At 35.5% G+C, this 26,622-nt stretch overlaps 3 protein-coding genes across 3 annotated transcripts; 1 reads left to right on the top strand and 2 right to left on the bottom strand.

Moving 5' to 3' along the window:
- Positions 1 to 858: 858 nt before the first annotated feature.
- On the bottom strand, positions 859 to 6,734 carry LOC123666564 (delta(24)-sterol reductase-like). Its single transcript, XM_045600673.1, has 9 exons — positions 6,543 to 6,734; positions 5,071 to 5,226; positions 4,299 to 4,523; positions 3,912 to 4,006; positions 3,242 to 3,416; positions 2,961 to 3,119; positions 2,409 to 2,606; positions 1,866 to 1,997; positions 859 to 1,145 (listed from the first exon to the last, which is right to left on the bottom strand). The coding sequence occupies exons 1-9, from the start codon at positions 6,732 to 6,734 to the stop codon at positions 942 to 944; spliced, it is 1,536 nt and encodes a 511-aa protein (XP_045456629.1). The 3' UTR covers positions 859 to 941.
- A 7,012-nt stretch (positions 6,735 to 13,746) lies between these two features.
- Positions 13,747 to 14,673, bottom strand: LOC123666437. The gene has a single exon (XM_045600527.1). The coding sequence runs from the start codon at positions 14,671 to 14,673 to the stop codon at positions 13,747 to 13,749; it is 927 nt and encodes a 308-aa protein (XP_045456483.1).
- Positions 14,674 to 14,773: 100 nt separating this feature from the next.
- On the top strand, positions 14,774 to 26,383 carry LOC123666438. Its single transcript, XM_045600528.1, has 3 exons — positions 14,774 to 14,828; positions 16,541 to 17,826; positions 26,207 to 26,383. The coding sequence occupies exons 1-3, from the start codon at positions 14,774 to 14,776 to the stop codon at positions 26,381 to 26,383; spliced, it is 1,518 nt and encodes a 505-aa protein (XP_045456484.1).
- The last annotated feature ends 239 nt before the right edge of the window (positions 26,384 to 26,622 follow it).

Here is a 26,622-nt window from a genome sequence, read left to right on the forward strand (position 1 = left end):
ACCGTACCTCGAAGAGCATATTAAGCTGTCGGTCCCAGATGTCATTATAGACATCTACACCAGGCTAAACCAATCAATCGGTAATACTAATCTATTCAAATAAATAAAATTAGTGTCTGTCTATAATATTAAAAAAAACCACCCGGATGTATACACGGTACATATACCAAAATAACATTTTTTACAATTTTTGTCTGACTGTCTGTCTGGTTGTTCCGGCTAAACTTTGAAACGGCTGGACCGATTTTGACGGGACTTTCACTGGCAGATAGCTGATGTAAAAAGGAATAACTAAGGCTACTTTTATTTTAGACATTTATCTAATTTTATAACTTCGAAGTGAACAAATATTTTGTTAAATTCCACGCAGATGATATCGCGGGTACAGCTAGTATATAAATAAGCTTACATAAGATAGAACAACAGGTACGATTTTCATTTATATACAATATAAATGTTTTAAATACAATATAAATGTATGGAATTCAGAAATTAGGTATATCTGTATTGTCATCCCGTTTCCATGCACATTTTTAAGTTGATTTTATCTTAATTTATTTAATAATTGTTTGATAACTTCTAAGCCCTCTCTAAATTCAATCTCCACGCGCGATCTTTTTGATCTCTCGTGGATGTTCTGATCCTATCTTTGAGAGATCCGGATCTATACCGGACCATATCTTTGAGAGATCTCCGGTCGTATGCATATCCAAGCCTATCCGTTCCATAGCACCTTGAGTTACTTTAAAGTTGTGAATTTACAACCATACTCGAGAAAATACAACTAAAATTGTCGTAGGTTTGTAAAAATATTAATAGAAATGTTACTTTTGGAAATAAAATGAAACAAATGATTTTTACATTATATTCATTTTATTTAAGTCAAATACTTATACTATTATAGTAAGAATGTGAACAATACACCATATTCACTTAATAATTTACTCTCTAACATGCCTATTAACTTTCCCGTATATTTCTGGAAATGCTTCCTTACAATAAGGCAAAGAATTCCGAAGCTTATCATACAGCGTGTGGTCGAACATTTTTCTAAATTCCTCAAGAGTTGTGTACGTGTCCGCGTAGAGCATTTGAAAGCCTTGCTTTTTAGTTACGAATTGTTCAATTCGACGAGTTGACGGTTCCTGAAAGTAACATTTTTTTTAAATAAATTATTGGCACTCTATATTAGTCAAGAGATGATCTTTTATCTTGTTTATTGGTCGAAAAATGAATCCAATAAGTTTATTTATAAAATAAAAAGAAAATGAAAAAAAAACTCATTGACTGTTGGAATGAATTTTTATTTTTTAAAATGTTTTTTTTTTGTACTACTCTAGCGCGGGGGCACTGGAGAAGTTATGTCAGACTTTTACTGACAAAAACCACCATTTGTGAGCAGTCATCTACCGGGGTGCATAGCATTTGCCACCTCACGGAGAAAGAGGCCTATGCCAAGTAGTGGAATATATTAAGCTGGACCATATTTTATGGTAAAAAAGAAATGAAATAGATGAACAAAATGTTAAACTTGTTATCTGTTGGCTACCGTTACACTTTAGACAGTTCTATATGTAACCTTTAAAACAACCCAAAATATAGACGGTTACTCGGTATAGACGGTTAAGAAATCGATTCTTCTTTTCTTTGATGATAATTATGAATGATGAAATACAAGGTATGTCCCCTTGAAATTACATAATTAAAATGTCATTCACAATACATATATGAATCAGAACATAGTACAATAATGTGACTAATTATTGTTTAAAGTACATCACACACAGAGACATTTAATCGCGATTTAGTAAAAGCAGTCGAAAATATGAAGGAAATCAAGAATATTACATATAAGAAAACCTTACCGTTTCAAAAGTTTTAGCCTTGGGAACACCGTACACACCGATATCCACAAACATCTGCGATTCGCCAGAGTGTATTTTCAATTGCCCAGGATTGTTAAACACTTTGAATGGGCACAACCAAATTGGATATACCTGAAAATGTTAAAAATTCTCTTAAATACTGTTTTCTTTTTTTTCTTTTTAGATTAATCTTCCATGTTTCTTATCATTATTTTAACTGCATATTTTCTGTATATATATTTCAAGATATTTTATTGTATGATTTTATTCCCAATTTTAATAAAATAAAAATTAAAAGTTACTTGTGAATTTTCTTTCACAGCGTAACATTATCGTTTCATAGCGTAACCAAATAAATTTTTAAACAATAAATTTAAGTAAATAATATCGATTTGAAGGTATTATGCTCGTTACTTCGAATCTTTTTTGTTATCTGTTTAAGTCAACATTTCAGTGATACAGATGATGTAATGACCCAAGTGAACCAAACAATATGTTTGAAAACTATTAATAGGCATTATATAAAGATTTTTAGAGTCTTACCTCAAATTCTTGGTGAAATACATTAATCGCTTCCTCTAAGGTGTCAATCGGTACCAACATATCTTGAATGACGTGAGATTTATTGTAAAGTTTTTTAACAGCTTTGGGTTGCGTCAGTTTGAGCAGAGAAACTTCTGGTGGCATCAACCAGCCAAACAGATACCGGAACAAAACGTTGTTACCAAATGGTATTATATCCTGTAACGTTCCAACAACGGACATACATAATTTTCAAGGAAAACGCATACAAAATGACAGTAATTATCCAAAATTATTCAATCCAGGATTATGACTTTATCTAATGCTTATCATTTTGTCCGATAAAAACGTTAAAAATTGCTAAAAAATCATGTATAAAACGTGTCGGTCAACATGTTCATGGGTATTTTTAAAGTACAGTAAAAAAAAATATGTTTTTACTATCTGACAAACATTAAAATCAACGTTAAAATTTACTTATTGATAGTAGTTGTGCTTCAAATAAAGATTAAATAAAATGTGTTGAATTCTTAGCTTTACTACTTTTAAATTCTATAATTCAGACAGGTATACCTGAAGTTCCCAGAAAAAGCTTTTAGTGTGACGGTGATAATAATCTCTTAATGGAATATATTCCACAATCGTATTATTACTTCCTCGACGATATTTGTTCAAATGTTTTTCGACCTGCTTGAAAAACCACTCTGCGTACCATATGCCGATTGGATTGAGCTAAAATAAAACATGACGATTATAAATTGACGATTGTAGTCGCCGTCCTAAAACCTTTCATCAGATGCGTAACTTAGCACCTTTATACATTTACGCCATAAAGTACCAAGTGTGCAATATACCTTTCCATCACTCCCTACTTCGTCTACCATGTCACCAACCATCACCACACCACTGTCTTTGGAGTAAAGCAGAGCTTCGACAAATCGATGAGCATCCTTTTTCATAGATTCTTCTTTGAATCGCTTAGAAAGATCTGATAAGTTTGTGTACGGATGGTATTCGAGGCGGACATATCTGAAAAATAAAATATTTGTTTTTTAATTACTAATTCTAATATTTTTATAGGTAGCTACAATAAATAATTAAAATTAAATAAGATTTAATCAAAGAAAGCGCAAATGCTATCATTGATGAAAGACAAACAACCCAAAATTATATTGCTATTTTTCATATATTTTTTCATATATGTATTTATTTCGTATTCTTGTCTAATAACCAGTACCTACCGCTTATAGAATTTGAATCTAAAATAGTCTAGACGCGTCCCGACGTTAATCAAACAAGCTAACTCAGCTTAATTTTCCACGCCGCTAAAATGCGTGATGGAGCAAAATTTTCATAACATACTCAAACCCATCACGTACTTTATGATAAGACACTGTGGAGAGACCCACAAAAACTAGGAACAAATGTTTGTATGCAAATAAAGCTTCTCTGAGCGAGATTCGAACCGACGAACGAGTACATTAAAGCAACTTGTATCTTCATGGTAGCAAGAATTTGACTTACTTTTTAGCAGGAACAACTTTAATAACGACTGATGTTAAGAAACCCAATGTTCCATACGACCACGGTACGGCGTAGAAGAGATCTGGGTTTTCATCCTAGTAAAAAAAAAATGTTTTTTTTTTTGTATTAAACAAGTAAGGATCAATTAATTTTAATTTTTTTATACTCTTTTGTCATTCTTCTTTTTGTTTATTGGTTCAAATTCAAATATATACGTATTAATAATTATTACAACACGAGTAGGTTCTATAATTGGTATATCACTATTATTAAAAAAAAAAACACATCCAAACAAACAATTTATAGAACATCTCTACTATTATTATACCATAAAAACTATAATCTCTACTTCTATTACCAAGAACGCAAATACATAGACCATCTTACCTTGCTGCAAGTAACAACAGAACCGTCAGCAAGCACAAGTTCATATTGCAAACATATGTGCTGGAAGAGACCGTAAATATGCGAAGAAGTCTCAACTCCCGTGCCCATTACAAGTCCGCCAACAGTCAGCCCGTCCAACTCGGGTACTACGGCCAATGCCAAACCAAGGCCGTTAAGAGTTTGGGACAGCTGTCCCATCGTCACCAGTGGCTCGCAACGTACTGTCTGTTGGAAACGAAATTTCTATGAACACTTTTTTTTTATATATACCACTAGGTCGACAAACAAGCGTACGGCTCATCTGATGGTAAGCGATTACCGTAGCTTATAGACGCCTGCAACACCAGAAGCATCGCATGCGCGTTGCCGACCCAATCCCCAATCCCCCCCCCCCCCCCCAGGAGCTCTGGTCACCTTACTCACCAACAGGAACACAATACTGCTTGAAAACAGTATTATTTAGCTGTGATGTTATGTAAGGTCGAGGTTCTACCCCAGTCGGGCTACTCCATATTTTGAGCAGGAAATTCCTGCTGTGCCCTACCTCAGTTAAAACTTCTGTAATTCATTTATTTTTAAAATATTATTCTTACTATATTTCTATTTATATGTTTAGTCTTTTATAGATTTCTTTATCTCGTTCGCCGTTCTTTGCTCATGTCTTTTTTAGCGTATACCTACTCTTCATTCTAGTCATTGTAGTATAGCGTGTCACGTACATTTTAAATATTTACAATTTCATCACAAAAAATATTAACATCTACGTACATACCATGTTCTTAGTATCAACTTCTAAAACGTCGACGAGGTTTATCTGTATTTTAGTGAACATTTTCTTGTAAATGCCCTCACGGAAAGACATCGTCTGCCAAGTCGGTCTTGCGGTGCATAGTCGTGTACTTCGGTCTCCGGATAACCAATCTTTCACCTACAATGATAACTTACAATTAATCTATATAAATAAAAAATTGTTGCTAAGCGCATAACTCGAGAATGGCTCGAACAATTCGGCAAATTTATTTTTTTGTATGTTGGTTGAGGCCCACGAAAGGTTTTAATAATAATAAAAAATACTATTAACTTTTGACAGAACGAAGTCTGTCCGGGTAGCTCTAGTAATTACATAAAATAGTGAGTGATAATTGAAATTAAAATGTTGAGAGAATTTATTATTATTCTTTTTTTTTAGTAAAGGGAATATTTTTCAACTATATGCGACGACTTTTAACGATTGTTATTATTTATTTATTATTAAGTATATAATGTTTTATTGTATATTCTAAGAGGATCTTACAAATAGCTTCTGTACCTACACGTAATTTTAAAGTAAAACCTTATCTTTATAACCGACTTCAAAAAAGGAGGAGGTAGGTCTTATACTTACGTTGCATTACTTGTCGATGTAATTGAAGTCGGTTTTTTTTCGTTTGCGAGCAAACACATTTATTAAACAACACGTACCTACCTATTTTTTAAACGACTTCCAAAAAAAGGAGTAGGTTCTCAATTCGACTGTATTTTTTTTTATGTATGTTACATCAGAACTTTTGACCAGGTGGACCGATTTTGACAAAAAAAATTCAATCGAAAGGTGGTGTGTGTCAATTGGTCCCATTTAAATTTATTTGAGATCTAACAACTACTTTTCGAGTTATATCTAATAATGCGTTTTTACTTGACGCTTTTTTCGTCGACCTACTTTGTATTATACCGCATAACTTCTTCTGGATTCTTCTTCTGGCGTCTTTCTACTGGATGTACCGATTTGAATAAATCTTTTTTTGTTAGAAAGGGGATATACCTAGTTTAGTACCATGATAAGGAAACCAGGATCTGATGATAGGATCTCAGAGAAATCGAGGGAAACTCTCGAAAATCCACAATAACTTTTTAGTGGGTGTACCGATTTTGATAATTTTTAATTTAATCGAAAGCTGGTGTTTATCATGTGGTCACATATTATGAATTTTATCGAGATTTGATAACTACTTTTTGAGTAATCTTTGATAACGCGTAGTTACTTGACTATTTTTTCGTCGATCTACGTTGTATCGCTCTTCGATGTAATTGAAGTCGGTTTTTTTTCGTTTGCGAGCAAACACAATTATTTTCAACAACGAGATTATGAGTAGGTATATGTTTAATTGTGTATAATGGCATTATTTCATACACATGCAATATACATGTTAAAAATAGTTTTCTCTTTTATTTTTAAGAAGATACGAAACGAAGAAAGTTGCACACCTGTTTTTGAACTTCTCTGACCTTCCGCTCGTGGGCTTTTGGCGCACTATTCAGCTTAAATACAACAAAGTTTCTTGCTGTCGACCAAACTTTCCAAAGAAAAGACAGTGGCATTAATATGGTGATGACGAGTAGCCATCGGTACTCAATTATGATGTACTCTAGAAATGTTTCTGGTTCGACAGTGACCATGTTTAAATCTTGTTATGGACTATAATTATTATTAACGATCCTTTATTTTCGATCTTGATCACAGAGCCATTAATATTTCTGTAAAATATAGAAAATATTTTTATTATATCTGCCTCTGTTTTGTAATATTTTAAACATAAAAAGTTTTATACATAGTATAGAACCTCAAGTATGTATGCCTTTCTTGCCGAGGCAAAGAAATCCTGTAGATAGATATATTACGAAAGATATTAAAAACATGTTTTACAAATACTTCATTTACTATTATATGCATATGTAAAATTAGATATAATGTCTTGTATTTTTTTTTTTTCATTAAAACTGTAGGATAAAATATAACACTTAGTTTTGATTTACTAGTGATGGTTACGATATATCTGTAATTTCTGAAGTAACAAATAAAAGATCTTAAAGTAATTACGGGACATCTTTAAAATGTACCCGCTCGATCAAAGTTCGTGAATTGCATATAGATTACACTTTAAAGTTTGTTTATTTAGGAATAAAACATATAAAGTATTCTAGTTTTTAGCTTACTTTATACCTCGCTTCAGCCTGTAATATCACACTGCTGGGCATAGGCCCCTTTCCCCATGGGAGAAGGATCAGAGCTGAGCTTAATCCACCACGCTGCTCCAATGCGGTTTAGCGGATATATTCCGTTCTATGAGTAGCTATCGCTATCAGGTGTACATGATAACAACCGGGACCGAAGGCTTAACGTGCTCTCCGAGGCACGGTGGGGAGACCCACAAGGACTGCACAAACACCTAGACCACGGCAAACATCTGTATGGCCAATACAAATGTTTGTCATGTGTGGGTATCGAACCCGCAATCGCCAGCGCAACAGCCACACACCAGTGCTGTGACCGTTGCACCAACATGTCGTCACTTTATCTCTAGTGACTTTTAAATGTTAGTACATTTTTAATACTTTTATATAAATTTTGCATAATGTTCGTCCAAACCGCCAACCCGCGTTAATATTAAATATTAAAATAATTATTAAATATGTTGTATATTAAAATTACTACATGTTTTTTTTTAATTTCACCTGTACACGAGACAAAAAAAATCGCACATAAGAACTACAAGATAATTTACCGTAAAAAAATTAAATAACGAATGAGATAATGTAATGGAATAATGGAAAAAAGTTAGTATACCGTAAATAATATTTTGAAAACTTACCTCGCATATAAATTACGTCTATCTGATTGTTCAGCTCACGGCAGACTGACCAATAATAAAAGGTCAGGGTTATCAGTACGTAATCAAATCGTTCAAATATGTACCGTATATCAGCGTATTATGAATCTTTATCAGAATAGATTTACCGATGCGAAATCCAAAACAGTACTGATTTAAAACAATGACGTACAGAATAGATATTCGTAATCTTATACATGACTATTTTATTATTTATTAGAAAAAAGATAAATTCGATTATTTTTGCGTTACCATGCTACTTGAAGATAAGATTTCGAATCAAATACTTACCTTGGATATTTGTAAATCAAAAGATTAAACGTAGGTACATAAATACAAGCGCCTGCTTTTTATTTTGTTAGAGGTGTCTATTAAAGTTGAATCCGAAATTTTTTGCTACCTTAACGAGAAGATAACGAACGTAAGTATATAACGATAGGATAACATATACATATGTTAATTTTAAATATAACTCCCAAACAACTATTGAACAATTTTTATCAAATTTTGTAAGCATCTGTAATTTGGTCTAACTTGGAAGATAGGGTAGTTTTTATCTCAATTGGACCCGGTAGATAGCGTTGCTATCGGTATGTAACTCCGAAACTACTGAAGCAATTTTTATCAAGTTTTTTAAGCATCTGTAATTTGTCTGACTTGGAAAATATGGTAATTTTTTATCTCAATTGGACCCGGTAGGTGGCGCTGCTATCGGTAAGTAACTCCGAAACTAGTGAACCAATTTTTATCAAATTTTGTAAGCATCTGTAGTTTGGTCCAACTTGGGAGATAGGGTAGTTTTGTTTCAATTAGACTTGGTAGGTGGCGCTGCGATCGGTACCTATGTAAGCTATCAAATTTGGTATCAAAATTGATTTTCCAGGCAGGACAACGTCTGCGGGGTCCGCTAGTATATTATATAATATACTAGCTGACTCGGCAAACGTTGCCTTGCCGCTAAACGCTATTTAAAAATAGGGGTTGGTGGTAGAAGGGTGAAAATTTAGGGTTGTATGTATTTTTCAACGCCAAATCATAATAAAATAAAAAATAAATAATTTATCTAAAAATTAAAAAAAAATTAAGGGTATACTACCCTTAACATTTAGGGGGGGATGAAAAATAAATGTTGTTCGAGTCTCAGACATACCCAATATGCACACAAAATTTCAAGAGAATCGGTCAAGCCGTTTCGGAGGAGCTTAACTACAAACACCGCGACATGAGAATTTTATATATATTTTTTTATTTTATTTTTTTATTTAAATTTTAACATCCACAGGCTCTTGAGTGCCCATGCCTTTTTTTATTTACATTTTAATTTTCAAGCGTTGAGGCGTATTATTTTCAACATTGCATTCGAATTACGAACTAAAGCTTATTTTCTCTATTTCGATGGTGAGTCCAAAACTGACCGTGAGAGATATATATACCTATATATACATATATATTTATGTACAATTTTATATTTGTTGTTGTTGTTTTGCCATACATGTTAAAAACACCCTAAACCCCCCCCTGTATAGCTTAGGGGGATGAAAAATAGATGTTGTTCGATTCTCAGACCTACCCAATATGCACTCAAAATTTTATGAGAATCAGTCAAGGCGTTTCGGAGGAGTTTCACTACAAACACCGCGACACGAGAATTTTATGTATTAGACTAGCTATGATACCCGGCTTCGCTCGGGAGTTGATATGATGCTTGCGACTGCTTGAAGGTTAAGGAAATTACAATTAAAAGAAAAGAAAAAAAACATTAGAATTAATTAAACACACTATTAAAAACCCTCACATTTGATATTTCACAATAAAGGCTCACAGACAACTTTTTTCTTCTTCGCTTCAAAATCGAGAATTAATTAAACACACTATTAAAAATACTCACACGTGAGACTTCAAAATAAAGGCTCACAGATAACTTCTTTCCTCGATCGAATCGAACTAACTGGCGAGAGACACCGGGCTCTTATATATTCAGAGAGCTAGGCTCTAGGATATTAAATAAATAAATAATAAATAATAAATAGTTTATTTGCTCCAATTATGTAGTTTACAATATCAAGAAGCCCTGCGACCCGTGCTAGCTTAAAAAAGCTGTGTTACAGGCCACAGTGTCTTCCCCAAAAATTAGTTTATTGTTACATAATCAAAATTTGCGTTCAGATAGCGAATACAAAAATAATACTAATCTGTATACAAAGATGACAACACAATAAAAAATAAGGATTATAAATACAAAATTTGGAAAAAAACAAACAAGGTTGACAATTATTAAAGTTTGGAAATATTTACCATCAAAACATGTTTTTTAAAAATAAGTTTTTTTTTTTTTTTTCTTAATATTAACGAATATTTTATTAAGTATAAGCGAAGTGAGAGTAAGTACTCGCATGCTGTTTTGTGTGTGTGTCTGCGTGCGTGTGTGTGTGTCTGCGTGCGTGTGTGTGTGTGTGTGTGTGTGTGTGTGTGTGTGTGTGTGTGTGTGTGTGTGTGGGTGTGGGTGTGTGTGTACTTTTGGATGGATGGAAATGGATGGAATGGATAGCTGATTGTGCAAGTTTTTTACAGTAATGATTAGTTTTACTTTAGCAATTTTAAGTGCAGATAAGATTTTCCGTATCATCATAAGATAAGCTCATAAAATAGTTAAAAAATTTTGTTTTACATATTTTACTATTGTCAGAAGAAACTTTCAACATTTTATTAATTTTGTTATAGATAAAAGGTCCCAAGTAACAATAAAATTTACGGATAAACGCAGTTCGAAACTTTTGATTGTTGGAACATATTGTATAATTTCGGCGCTTATTTAATATTTTCTTGGTATATTTATATAGCTCTGAATGTTGTTTCAAGATAATATGAAGTAAAAATAACTGTCGAACTGTAAGGACCTCACAATATTTATATATTTCATTCGTTGGATAAAGAAGTGGCTTGAAAGTACTAACTTTAAGTACCGCACGTTGAGCTATCTCAAGAGATTTTAAAGTTGTTTTTGATGCTCCACCCCAAGATACAATGCAATATGAAATGATAGATTGACATAAAGCTAAGTATATTCTTTTTAAAATAGTTGGTTCAACAACGTCTCGAAGATTTCTAAAAATGTAAGTTAACTTTCGAATTTTACTTGATAAATCATAAATATGCCGTTTAAAGTTAAGGTTACAGTCTATGGTAATACCTAAATATTTGATAAAATCCACTCGCCCAATAAAAGGGCAAGCGCAGTTTGAGCCTGGACCACAGGAATGACATATCAATTTGTAGATCTCACCCGGCCCATTAATGTTGCGAATCGAATGCACCATATACTTGGTCTTTTCAATATTTATTGTTAATTTGTTATTTTGAAGCCATTCAATTACAACATCAAAACCATCCTGCGCAGCTGCAAAAACCTCAGACCATGTATCACCGACGAATATTAATGCAGTATCATCAGCATACGATATCAATTTACCTTGTGCAAAAAGCAAGGAAGAGAGATTATTGATATAAATCAAAAACAGTGTAGGACCTAGAATACTACCCTGTGGAACGCCATACTCGACCTGAAGACAATTACTAACATAATTATCGACACGTATACATTGTGTACGTTCCGAAAGGTAGCTTTTAAACAACTCTAGTTGTTTACCTCTAACTCCCAATACCTCTAATTTAGAAATCAATTTGGGTACCGAAATAGTGTCAAAGGCTTTCGCCAAGTCCAAAAAAATGGATAATACTTTTTTTCCTTTATCTAAATTTTGACTTATATAATCAGTTAGTGTAAATACTGCACCATCTGTTGATTTCCCCCTACGAAAACCAAACTGAGTTGACGAAATAATATTATTATTTTCTAAATAAACAGTGAGCCTATTATTTATAATTTTTTCCAAAATTTTTGACAATGAGGGCAAAATAGATATAGGTCTATAGTTCGCAGGTAATTTTTTGTCTCCCTTTTTGTGAATCGGGTGTATCTCCGATTTTTTGAGAATTGTGGGAAAAATTCCCATATTCAAACATAAATTAAAAATATGTGTTAATGGCGGAATTAAAAACTCTTTATGTTCCTTGATAAATATGTTAGAAATACCATCCCAACCAACAGTGGCAGAATTTTTCAAGCTGCCTATACATTGACTTATTTCATCCTGAGTTGTGTCTAACAAAACAAAAGAACTCAATCGCGATTCATTATTCTGCACCGATGATGAACAGTTATTTTGTTTATTTTGGCGAATGTAGGATTTTTCTGCTAATGTTTTACCAACTGTAATGAAATAGTTGTTAATTTCGTTTAGTGAGCTTAATGACGAATCTGAAATATTTAACAACTCAATAGATGAATTACTATTTCTGTTTGAAGTATTTAACCTATTTTTTATTAATTTCCACAACTTTCTGTTATCATTTTTAGCATTACTTATTTCATTTTTTTCATAATTATTTTTTACCTTTTTTAATAGTGCATTACAGAAGTTTCGGTATCTGCTATAAGATATTTTTAGGATTAAATTAAGAGGGAAAAGTTTAGTTTTTTTTATGTAATTTGTCTCTATGTTTTATACAACGTAATAGGCCCGGTGTTATCCAGGGTTTTAATATTCTCTTTCGTGATGACAAAGTGATGGAGACAGTATTTTTATAAATAACCTCTTTAATCACATTAACAAAATATTCAATAGCATGGTTAGGATCATTAGAAGCAAAAATAGGCATAAGATTAATTTTTGACAAATCAGTTTTAATATTAGGCGTGTTAACTTTGCTATAACTCGTGGTACTATAGACACGATCTATATTCATATTTACTGATATCATAACAGGAAAGTGGTCAGTTATTCTTGCCTGCGGAACAATAATTAAAGATGGGAAATTAGTCCTTATCAAAAAGTGATCCAAACAAGAATCGCTTACTTCGCGGGTTGTAAGATTATGACCAAGAAAAAGTCCGTGATAAGCGGCTAATGTTAGATATCTATCACTAATTAAATCCGTTTTTTTAATATCAATGTTTATATCACCTGTCAAAAAAAATATTTTTAAAGGAATGCAACTTTTGAAGAACTATGTTTAATGATGTTAGAAATAAATCAACGTTATGATACGACGGCGATCTGTAAATAGATATAATTGCAGTATCGTTTCCATGTGTCGCAATTAAACAGTTGCCTTCTTGAAATGAAGGTTCCTCTACAGAAAAAGACAAATTATCCTTGATATAAAGAGCAACGCCATCATTTTGTTTCTTGTTGTTTTGAGTTTTAAATGAGTTATAATTATTAAGTTCAGGTATAAAGAGAGAGTTACCGTGCCAACTTTCAGTAAGAACCATCACATCAAAATCAATCCCCAACCTATGAATCAAAACCTCAAAATCGGACATATTTTTATAAATGCTACGTATATTTTGCGTGAGAATTTTAAAACTATTAGGGGAGTTCCCCACTAATTTATTACATTCATCAATATCGCATGCATAATCCTTAGAAATGGAAATATCTTCAATTTCATCCGAAATTTTTATTATATTATCGAATTAAAGAATATACTACGTATAAGTTCCATTAATAGTACGGGTAAACCCTTGACTAATAGTAGTAGGAAATGCCATTTATTATTTTGTAACTGCACTTAGAATGTGAAAGTTTACTGTTGTTAATTGTGTAATTGTAAATGTTAATGTGTGTAGACTGTGAAATAATTATAAAAAAACATCTTAGAAACAAAAAATAAATGAAAATTGATAACTTACGATTAACTAAGGTATACAAAAATAAGTTGTTTATTACAAAATCTAGTCATATTGAACTTTTTAATCTATTAATATCTGCTTCCGTATTTATACGAATTTGTGGTGAATTTTCATCCTTACGGAGGTAAATAACGCCATGTGAAGTCCAGCAGTAAGTGAAACCGTGACTTTTTTGGAACGTCCTTGCCAGGTAAAATAGTTTTTGAGTCCTAGTCGTTAGTGTCTCCGTCACGAAAATAGGATTTACAGGTTGATTAAATTGTAAGTGTGATGTGTTTAATTTTTCTTCTTTTTTCTTAGACTTATTAAAGGTCTTGATGTTTTGCAATATTTTATCCTTCAGTAAAACTGTATTAAACTCCACAATAATTGGTTTGTGCAATTTATCTTTTTTAGGATTAGTTCTGTATATATCCTTAATACTGTTAGAATTAACATCCAAATTTAATACTTTACCGAGATTTTTTACCACATTACAGAGTCTTTCTTTTGTTTCGTTCTCCAATTTAGGGACATTTTTAATTTCAAGACCAGTTGATCTAGATTTACGCTCCAAATAATCTATTCTGTCCTCAAGGTGCGTTATAGTTTTTTTATCCTCATTTTTTTGCTGTTCAAGATTTTTAATTTGTATCAAAAATTCATCATATTTACCAGACATTCGTTCTATACTTTTCTTCAATTCCGCATTCTGCTCGTTCAGTCCCTCAATAACAGCCCTAAGTTGCGCAAAGTTTCCTTCCTGATTTTTAGAAAACGCTGCAAACATATCCTGAATAACAAGAGACAAATTGTGATCTCCATCTCTTTTCCTTTTTTTTCGTTCCGTGACACTTACAAGGTTCACGAGAGACGACATGTCAGGTTCCGATGAGTGCTGTCGCAGCGGAGACACATTTTCAGTTATATTTTCAGTCTCGGAAACCACGTCACAAAGTGCCGGCGAAGCAGGAGGAGTACGGTCAAGAGGCATAGTGACAGTTGAAATGTAACAGTGCACAACAAACACAAGGTGACAAATGACACACCGGCAACACCGATTGTAGCAAAATAAAAAATTTAAAAAAAATTCTATGGAGTTGTCCTCTCAGAGGCAATGCAATATCGCTATAATTAGTTGTGCAGTCTGTGGCGCCTACTCTTTGATACAATACGTAAAATACGTCACCGCGCGTCAAAGCACACGATAATGTCGCTTCTGCTCGCTATATAACGGTGAGAATTCCGTGCACTGCGCGTAAACTAATTTGTTATTTACCCACTAGCCGATCAATTGTGAATTATTAATGTTTCACTGTTAAATTTGGTTAACTTCAATTTATGCACTGATTACTGTTTTCTTTTTGAAAAATTCACTTCACAGACTAACTATAATCACTATAACTAATTTTATCTTAAATTACTTGGAATTGAGATTGAGTATAGATATGTATTTAAACACGGAGTAATTGTAGACGGGTGTTGACTGTGCGAATGCCGGGGGAAGACGGATATTCGAGAAAGTTTGAGAATATTTTCTTTCTCTTACCTTCTAGAATGTTCTCGACATTATCGTCCGCCGTAACAATAGGTTCTGCAGCTGTAGCATACGTAGTAAAGGCGCGAAATTTAAAAACTTAAATTTTAAAATGTTTTCAGAACTAATTTGAATAACTAAAATTATGTCGCTTTAACTCCACAATATAAGTTAGCTACTGCTGTATAAATATATAAAATTTAATAACTTTATTATAGTAACAAATGTAATTTAAGACTTTATTGAAATTGGAATTTTAAATTTCGCGCCATTACTACACATGCAGCAATTGCTCGCAGCGCCTTTCTAAATGCAACCCAAATAACTCATTTAACTGAGGTAGGGCACAGCAGGAATTCCCTGCTCAAAATATGGAGCAGCCCGACTGGGGAAGTACCTCGACCAGAAGATCACAGCTAAATAATACTGTTTTCAAACAGTATTGTGTTACTGTTGGTGAGTAAGGTGACCAGAGCTCCTGGAGGGGGATTGGGGATTGAGTCGGCAACGCGCTTGCGATGCTTCTGGTGTTGCAGGCGTCTATAAGCTACAGTAATCGCTTACCATCAGGTAAGCCGTACGCTTGTTTGCCGACCTAGTGATATAAAAAAATAATAATAATAATCGTTGTTCTGAATTAAGTTCAAATACTCGACAACAGACGGCGCCACTACACAATTTCCAAGTTGAAGGGTTCGAAAAGCCCTTATATCTTTAAAAACACGCCCTTTAGGTTAAAACGGGCTAAACAATAAAAATAAAGGGCTATCACACTATACCAGTCCCTTTATCGTGCCGGGACTCCTTTTTAAGTTTTATCGCCACGCACATTTTATCAACTTAGTTTTATTATATATAATGATATATCACTTCAGCCTATATATATATATACACTAGTTGTGCCCGCGACTTCGTGCGCGTGGAAATTAACAAAAAAGTTATTTTTCAATTCGCAGAGTTATAAATTAAATAAATTTCTCAATAAAAGTAACCCAAGCTACTCTTTACTACATCAGCTATCTGCCAGTGTCGTCCCGTGTCCCGAAAGTCAGTCGGTCCAGCCGTTTCAGAGATTAGCCGGATCAAACATACAGACAGACAGACAGACAACAACAAATAACATTTTTAAAAAATTTTGTCTGTATCCGTCAACATAAAAAAAGCCCACGTTGTCCCTTTATCAGAAATTAATAAACCTACTACACATATTGTGCACTAGCTGTGCCCGCGACTTCGCCCGCGTGGAATTAAAAAAAAATATTCAATTCATAGTTACAAAAGAATCTAAAATTAAAGTAGCTTACGTTACTCCTTATTACATCAGCTATCTGCAAGTCAGTCGGGATCGTTGCCGAGCCATATGCCGTGCCTCTTTGCCTACAATGGGCGGGAGACACCGAGGGCTTGGTGGCGATCGTGGTGAGGCCTGAAGCCGGACCCCCCCTCGTCGTCAAGGCGAGGGGCCACGGGTATGTGGCGGCGGTTCGGGGAGAGGTGGCTTTCGTCGGAGTCTATTTCTCCCCGAACCGTGACCTGGCGGCTCTGGAACGGTTTCTCGACGTTCTGGGGCCGCTGGTGGGGCAGCTAGCTCCACTTCATGTGTTCGTAGCCGGCGACCTCAACGCCAAGTCCACGGCTTGGGGTAACCCAGTTACGAACCCAAAAGGGAGGGAGGTGGAGGAGTGGGCTTTTGCTGCCGGACTGTCCCTGCTCAATGTTGGGGCAGTCCAGACGTGCGTGCGTTGGTCGGGAGGTTCCGTGGTTGACGTCACGTTCGCCACGCCGGCCATCGCACGCAGAGTGGAGGGGTGGAGGGTGGAGACGGAGGTGGAGACTCTCTCGGACCATCGATATATAAGGTTCGAGGTGTCTCCAGCTCCCGTACGTCCGGCGTTGTTGTCGTCATCAACGTCGTCCAGTGGGCGTAGTCAGTTTCCGCGTTGGGCACTCTCCAAGCTCAACCGGAAACTGGCTGAGGAGGCCGCAATCATCGGCCGCTGGAGTCTTCCGCCGCTTATGAAGTTTGGGGTGGATGAGGCGGCTAACCGGCTCTGCGACGCATTTACTGCTGTCTGCAGAGCGGCCATGCCACTCGCGAAGCGTCCACCCTCGCGGCGGGCGCTCTACTGGTGGTCGGCTGATATAGCCGGTCTCCGGGCCGCCTGCAACGGGGCCAGGAGGCAATATACTCGGAGCAGGCGGAGACGCCCCCAGGACGTGGACAGGGACGACAGGCTGCGCAGGATCTACGTGGAGAAAAGGAAGATCCTGCAGCAGGCCATATGCCGAGCCAAGGAAGAGGCCTGGCTGGAGCTAGTTGGGGGTCTGGAGAGAGACCCCTGGGGCCGACCGTATAATTGGGCGCGAAACAAGCTCCGCGCCTATTCGGCCTCCATCAGCGAAACGCTCCAGCCGGAGCAACTCGGGAGGATCGTCGGGGAACTCTTTCCCGACAAACCCGAGGGCTTCGTGCCCCCCAGGATGGCTCGGCAGACGCCGGACGAGGAGGAAGGTGTTCCCCCACCCGTCACAGAGGCTGAAATGGAGGCGGCGTTGTCCCGCCTTCAGAGTAAGAAGAGGGCGCCGGGTCCAGACGGGGTGCACGGGAGAGTACTTGCGATCTGTTATAAACAAATATAATATGAATAAAATGCAACATATGCAGTTTGTTAAGCCTGGAAATTTTACACAAAACTGTTTAGTCAGCGATAAACCCCGTCGCTTCCAATTTCATTATTTTATATTAAAAAGACCATTGTATTCAATTCAGTTCGAGTCCGACTTAGCTTAAGAACAGTTGTTGTCAATAATTAATTAAATAAATTAGCAGCAGTAATTAAAGTGTTTTTTTTTAAAAAGGACTAACGGAGAGCCATCCTAACAAATTTGGTGTCAGAAGTGGGATCCCAGGAAAATACCGAAGTACTGGGATTAATAGGTGTAGGCGTCGCGAATTCGTTCCACTCGTCTGCGCCATTATATTTGTTGGCTCCGTTGTCAAGAAGTCCTTGTGCAGTGGTCGACGATAAGCCTTGGGCACCTCAAAGCCTAAGCCCGCGCTGCTCGTGCTCGTGACCGACGGTAAGCCTCCGCTATTAAGCGTGAGCCCGCATCACCCCCGAACACCTCCTGCTGCCCTGTGGTCGACGGTAAGCCTCCACTTTTTAAGTGTGAGCCCGCATCACAAAACCACTCAACGGACCTTTCATCAAGGTCTCGCTGATAGCTTCAACTGTTCATCACAAGCCACGTGCACCCCAATCTAGAAGAACTCCACTTGACGACAAGCATTCTGTTATACGACTCCCTGAGTCGCCAGCTGCCTGCCGTTTCTCACTGCATTACGTGTGACGCAACTTTCCCGGAATGTTCCCGAGTGCTGCCACCGTATCGCTGTGTGAAATGTGAGTTTCTTATTCAGTTAAAGTTTTTAAAGCCAATTCTAGTGAAGTGAATTTATTAATTTTTCTAAAAACACATTTTTAAGAAACTTTATTTTTCCTCGAACTCATTTTAGATTAAGATTATTATTACTGTTTATAAATTTTGTTTTCAATTAATTGCGCATATTTTCTGTTTGATTTCTGTATTCTACGTAGTTCGTTAATACGATTTATTAAATAAAAGTAAACTAATTAATGTCTCTAAAGAAAGAGCAATCCGAAGAAATCGCATATTCTTCCAGTAGTTCCTCTGTTAGTTCAGCACCGAAACAAAAAATTAAAATGACTGACAAAGTTACCCTGTCTGTCCTTACTGAATTTATTAAGCCTTATAACGGGGATCGCGAATTGTTGCCTGCGTTTTTAACTAACTGCGAAAATGCGATTTCCTTGGCAACTTCAGAACAACAAAATGTACTTTGTAAATATATTGTCTCACAATTAGAAGGCAAAGCGCAATTAGCATGTTGTTTAAAAAAGTTTAGTAGTTGGGTAGAGATTAAACAATTTTTAAAAACCACTTTTGGAGAGAAAAAGCACTCCACACACTTATTAGTGGACTTACAACAATGCAAACAACAGCCTTCCGAAGATGTAATGCAATTTTCTATACGTATTGAATCATGTTTAACAAGATTACAATCCGACATCCATTACAGGTGCGAAAATGATAAAGAACTTTTAGGTCGAATAGCCGCAATGGAAGATTTAGCTTTGAATACATTCTTATTAGGGTTAAACTCAAAATTTTCTCACATAGTACGGTGTAGGAATCCTAAAACTCTTTCAGAAGCCATTACTCATGCTATCGAAGAAGAAAAATTATATAATTTATCTAAACTTTCAACTCGTTCCGATAATAAACAATGTATAATTTGTAAGAAGAGCGGTCATGTCGCTTCAGAGTGTTATAAAAATAAAAATAAACACTCATCTCCAAATCTTCATCACGTCAACTCATCAAATAAAGCACAAAATAATTTTAATAGTAATCACAGGTTAGCGCGAATAAGCAGACTCCTAAGTCTTATATTAAAAAGTCGAATCCAAACTTGAAGTTTAAAGATAGTCCCTCACCTCGCGAAAAATCGAGTTTTTCTTATAGGGATTGTTCACGTGAAAGAAAATTTTCTATTAATTATATTAATAACTAGCTGTGCCCGCGGCTTCGCCCGCGTTGAAATCAGTTTTACACAACGTTTTCCTGGCAAACTTCCAGTGAAACTCTCATGAAAATCGGCTTAGCCGTTCCGTAAACCTTTTTCTTGAAGCCCTGTCTCCATTTGTGAAACCGCATGAAAATCCTTTCAGTAGATTTTGAGGGAATCGATCACATATGCTTTTGGGGACTTTATTTTATAATACACTAACTGTTGCCCGCGACTACGTCCGCGTGGTTATGAAGATATGCATTACTATTAAGATGTTTAACGCAAATTATTTTTTTTATTTCAGTCACTTGAAATGCTTATCACTCTGAGTAACTTTTTCAAAGGCACAATTTAGTATAATTTAATAGTTATTTTTATAAAACCTCTCTATACACCACATTTTTTGTTTTATTTTCAGGCTGCAGTATAAATAACCTATCAGGCGAACTTATAGCTGCTGTATATGTTTCATACAAACTATCAACCCCAATTAAACCCCCTTAGCGGTGGAATATCGCAAAATCCGTTCTTAGCGGACGTCTACTAACTATAATCTACCTCCCTGCCAAATTTCACCTTTGTCCATCTTGGGTGGATGGGCCATCCAGCGGTTTTTGAGTTCTCGTGATGAGACTAACTCATCTGACTGACTCAAGTGATCTTTTTCTTTTATATATATAGATTACGATGTATTATTTGAACACTTCCTCACCATCTATAGAGCATACTCGTACATTTTAAATTTTAAGTCTCTTACCTTAATAACATAGGACTGTCATACAAATTTCCAACCCCTGTTTTATCCCCTTAAGGGTCGAGTTTCGTAAAATCCGTTCTCGGCGGATGTTTACGGCCTATAAGGAACCTATCTGCAAAATTTCAAGTTTGTAGCTCTTATAGTTTCGGAGATTTCTTGATGAGTGAGTCAACCTACCATCCCCCGTTTTAACCCCAAAAGGGAGTTGATTTCTAAAGATACATTATTTGAACACCTTTGCACCATCTATAAAGCATACATTTTAAATTTCAAGTCTCTTCCTTCAAAAACATAGGACTATCATACAAACTTCCAACCCCAGTTTTATCCCTTTAGGGGTCGAGTTTCGTGAAATCCGTTCTCAGCAAATGTCTACGCCCTATAAGGAGTCTACCTGCTAAATTCAAGTTTGTAGGTGTTATAGTTTCGGAGATTTCGTGATCGGTGAGTCAACATACGATCCCCGTTTTAACCCCAAAAAGGAGTTGATTTCTAAAGATACATTATTCGGACGCCTTTTCACCATCTATAGAGCTTACATTTTAAATTTCAAGTCTCTTACTTCAAAAACATAGGACTTTCATACAAACTTCCAACCCCCGTTTTATCCCCTTAGGGGTCGAGTTTCGTAAAATCCGTTCTTAGTGGATGCCTACGTCTTATAAGGAGCCTACCTGCCAAATTTCAAGTTTGTAGGTGTTATAGTTTCGGAAATTTCGTGATGAGTGAGTGACCTTTCGCTTTTATATATATTATAGACTAGCTGTGCCCGCGGCTTCGCCCGCGTTGAAATCAGTGTGTTACAAAGTTTTCCCGGCACACTTCCAGTTAAAACTCTCATTATAATCGGCTTAGCCGTTCCGTAAACCTTCCTCTTGAACCGCATGAAAATCCGTTCAGTAGATTTTGAGGAAATCGATCACATACACTTTTGGGGACCTTGTTTTATAATACACTAACTGTTGCCCGCGACCACATCCGCGTGGTTATGAAGATATGCTATACTATTAAGATGTTTAACGCATTTTTTTTATTTCAGTCACTTGAAATGCTTATCACACTGAGTAACTTTTTAAAAGGCACAATTTAGTATAATTTAATACTTGTTTTTATAAAACCTCTCTATACACCACATTTTTAGTTTTATTTTCAGGCTGCAGTATAAATAACCTATCGACGAATTTATATAACTGCTGTATATATTTCATACAAACTATCAACCCCAATTAAACACCCTTAGCGGTGGAATATCGCTAAATCTCTCTCCTCTACTACTATTATCTACTAACTATAATCTGAGATGGATGGACCTTCCAGCTGTTTTTGGGTTCTCGTGATGAGTGAGTCAGTGACCTTTCTCTTTTATATATATACATTACGATGTTATTTGGACACCTCCTCACCATCTATAGAGCATATATTTTAAATTTCAAGTCTTTTACTTCAAAGACATAGAACTTTCATACAAATTTCCAACCCCCGTTTTATCCCCTTAGGGGTCGAGTTGCGTAAAATTTGTTCTTAGCGGTTGTTTACGCTCTATAAGGAACCTACCTATCAAATGTCAAATTTGTAGCTGTTATAGTTTCGGGGATTTCGTGATGAATGAGTCAATGTACCATCCCCCGTTTTAACCCCGAAAGGGAGTTGATTTCTAAAGATACATTGTTTAGAGACCTCCTCACCATCTATGGAGCATACATTTTAAATTTCAAGTCTCTTACTTTAAAAGCATAGGACTTTCATACAAACTTCCAACCCCCGTTTTACCCCTTTAAGGGTCGAGTTTCGTAAAATCAGTTCTTAGTAGATGTCTACGCCTTATAAGGAACCTACCTGTCAAATATCAAATTTGTAGCTCTTATAGTTTCGGAGGTTTCGTGATGAATGAGTCAATCTACCATCCCCTGTTTTAACCCCAAAAGAGAATTTATTTCTAAAGATACATTGTTTGGACACCTCCTCACCATCTATAGAGCATACATTTTAAACTTCAAGTCGTATACTTCAAAAACATAGGACTTTCATACAAAATTCCAACCCCCGTTTTATCCCCTTAGGGGTCGAGTTTCGTAAAATCCGTTCTTAGCGGTGTCTACGCCCTATAAGAAACCAACCTGCCAAATGTAAAATTTGTAGCTGTTATAGTTTCGGAGATTTCGTGATGAGTGAGTCAACCTACCATCCTCCGTTTCAACCCCAAAAGGGAGGTTATTTTTAAAGATACATTATTTGTACACTTTCTCATCATCTATAGAGCATACATTTTAAATTTCAAGTCTCTTACTTCAAAAACATAGGACTTTCATACAAACTTCCAACCCCCGTTTTACCCCTTTAAGGGTCGAGTTTCGTAAAATCAGTTCTTAGTAGATGTCTACGCCTTATAAGGAACCTACCTGTCAAATATCAAATTTGTAGCTCTTATAGTTTCGGAGGTTTCGTGATGAATGAGTCAATCTACCATCCCCTGTTTTAACCCCAAAAGAGAATTTATTTCTAAAGATACATTATTTGGATACCTCTTCACCATCTATAGAGTATACATTTTAAATTTCAAGTAGCTTACTTCAAAAACATAGGACTTTCATACAAACTGCCAACCCCCGTTTTACCCCTTAGGGGTCGAGTTTCGTAAAATTTGTTCTTAGCGGATGTTTACGCTCTATAAGGAACCTACCTATCAAACGTCAAATTTGTAGCTGTTATAGTTTCGGAGATTTCGTGATGAATGAGTCAATGTACCATCCCCCGTTTTAACCCCGAAAGGGAGTTGATTTCTAAAGATACATTGTTTAGAGACCTCCTCACCATCTATGGAGCATACATTTTAAATTTCAAGTCGTTTACTTCAAAAACATAGGACTTTCATACAAACTTCCAACCCCCGTTTTACCCCTCTAGGGGTCGAATTTCGTAAAACCCGTTCTTAGCGAATGTTTACGCCCTATGAGGAGCCTACCTGCCAAATTTCAAGTTTTTAGGTCTTATAGTTTCGGAGATTTCATGGTGAGTGAGTAAACCTACCATCCCCCGTTTTAACCCCAAAAGGGAGTTGATTTCTAAAGATAGATTATTTGGACACCTTCTCATTATCTATAAGGCATACATTTTAAATTTCAAGTCTCTTACTTCAAAATCATGGGACTTTCATACAAACTTCCAACCCCCGTTTTATCCCCTTAGGGGTTGAATTTCGTAAAATCCGTTCTTAGCGGATGTTTACACTCTATAAGGAGCCTTCCTGCCAAATTTTAAGTTTGTAGCTGTTATAGTTCCGGAGATTTCGTGATGAGCGAGTCAACCTATCATCCCCCGTTTTAACCCCATAAGGGAGTTGATTTCTAAAAATCATAGATGAAGTAAAAAAATAGATAATGCGCGGCCTATGTTGTTACTGAAGCCACAAAACTCGGCTCCTTCAAGTAAACACACGCGCTCACGCACACATATGCATCAAACTACGCTCATTTTCGTTAGTATCTCACGGGGCCTCGTACAGTAACTTTGCCTTCAAAATGCCGTTCTAATGTAATTAAATGGTGCAAAAACAATACCAAAGTGAATAAAAAGTCTCAAGAAATATCGTTTCACACGTAAGTACATACAAAACTTTATATTTCTTGTTATTCCAAAATAATATTGAGGTTATTCGGAACTTATAATTTCGATGTCCCGAAATGACGTACCGAGGGAGTGTTACCAGTAATTTTTATTTCCATTAGCCCAAAATGCGGGTAAGTAAATTGTAGGCAATCATAGAAAAATAGTTAAGTAGAAAGTGGACATCATTATTGTGTTTTTTTTTTATCGTGTGATTTTATGTTTTATTTAAATTAAAGTCAATATGAATTTTTAACTCGTTTGCGTCTGTTTAAATTTGTGAATTAACTACTCATATTATACTACTAAATATCATGATTTTAGGTTTCCAACGAATATTTTAATAGGAGATAGATAGAATAGGTAGATGCTATACGACTGAGCCGAAATGAACTATAACGACAGCCATCCTCATCTAATGTGGTTTGTTCAAACCATTTTGATAAAGCTGACATGTACGGTACAAAACGTGGACTTGGCAGAGTACCATCACGTATATACTACTACTTACTACTACGTACTTTAATATTGTATTTTTTGTTCTAGGACCTACCGGATGAGTCTAAAATCAGTCAATAACCAAGATTCAATCTCTAATACACCTAGAAAACATAAACTAAGAGAAAAGTTAAAAAGACAGGAACTTTATTTAAAAAAAAATTAAATCATTACAGCAAAGAGTTAGACGTCTTTAAAACAGGAACTTGCCCTTCAGAGAAATCATCAATTACTTAAAAACACAATTTTCATTGATACAGATTTATATAATTCATTAAATCAAAACATGTCTGCAATAGATTTATTTAACAATTTGAAGCGAAAAAAGGAGTAAATATATTTAAAACTATAAACAGATTTTTATTTTCACATACGCATTTTACCTATATTAAATTAATTGTTTAATAAAAATTTTAGGGACTTTTTTTAAAAAGTGTCAACACTTCACTCACTCACACATATTTAAAAAAGTGGCTTCACTTTTTTGTTCTAAGTGCGTTATCTATATTTTTTACTTGATCTATGCTAAAAATACATTATTTGGACACCTTTTCATCATCTATAGAGCATACATTTTAAATTTCAAGTCTCTTACTTCAAAAACATAGGACTTTCATACAAACTTGCAACCCCCGTTTTACCCCCTTAGGGGTCGAGTTTCGTAAAATCCGTTCTTAGCGGATGCCTACGTCTTATAAGGAGCCTACCTACCAAATTTCAAGTTTGTAGGTGTTATAGTTTCGGAGATTTCGTGATGAGTGAGTGACCTTTCGCTTTTATATATATTATTATATTATAGATTATAGATAAAGTTTCCTTACCTCACGTTTATTTAAAAACTAATTTTAATGAAAAGCCTTTATGTTTTTTAATTGACACTGGTTCTACAATTTCAATTGTTAAGCATTCCAGTTTACACAATAAACCAGTGCTTGGCTCTGAAATTATAAAACTCAAAGGTTTAAGTGATAACGATTCTTATTGCGAATCTCTCGGGTCTATTAAACTCAGTTTTGAGTATCGCGTTTCGTCGAAAAGAAAAATAATATTCGACTTTATGTTTCACGCGATTGACGGTACGATTAATTTAAATTACGACGGTATTATTGGTAGTGACTTTATCGAACATTTTAAAATAGATATTCAATACTCTACCAACACTCTTAACCCTTAATTAGGCGCATGGGGTCACGGCTATTTCAAATTGAAAAATATATATCTTTGAGAGATTTGAGCGCGCCCACACTCACTGTAGCTTCCTAACTTCCCTCAGGGTAGGCAAATCAGTCGCTTCTAGAACATTTACGCATATGCACTGGTCGCTTTTCTCTAGAGCGCTGACCCCATGCGACCACTTACGTGTTTTTTTTTAGCGGAGGTAAGTTTTTATTTTTATGTTTTTACTTCGTTTATATTCGTAAATTGGTAATGTTTTGTATTAGTATATATGTATTTATATACCGGCTATTTAATTTGCCTATTTTTGTGATTATTTACATAGACTTTTTCTTTTATTTTCAGTTTATTGATCTTTAAAGTGGCTAATGATAGGCAGTTATTGGAATGGCTTGGATGTGTCTGACAATGAGCAAGATGTTGCTAGTTCTAGTTCGGAAGAAAAATTAGTAAACGGCAATGCTGTGAATAGTTCCCATGATTCTAGTAGTAAAATTGAAGAGGTCGCAGATAGTCAACTTATATCATCTGAATCATAGGTGGCAAAAGTGATGTCGATTGCAATGAACAGCTTTGCACTAGTTATAATTTTGGAAGAGAAATATAAATCTGGCTATATTTTGTCATCTTCTAAAGTTATCTGGCATCAACTCATTTGTCATACACAGATCGAATGCTAATAAGAATATTACACATACAAGACAGATTTTTTTTTATATTGGCAGCAGTACTTGTAGAAAGTCACTAAAAGCATCGTATTAGCAGCTTTCTGTCCCTA

The sequence above is a fragment of the Melitaea cinxia genome, chromosome 26, assembly GCF_905220565.1.
Source record: "Melitaea cinxia chromosome 26, ilMelCinx1.1, whole genome shotgun sequence".
NCBI classification, from domain to species: Eukaryota; Metazoa; Arthropoda; class Insecta; order Lepidoptera; family Nymphalidae; genus Melitaea; species Melitaea cinxia.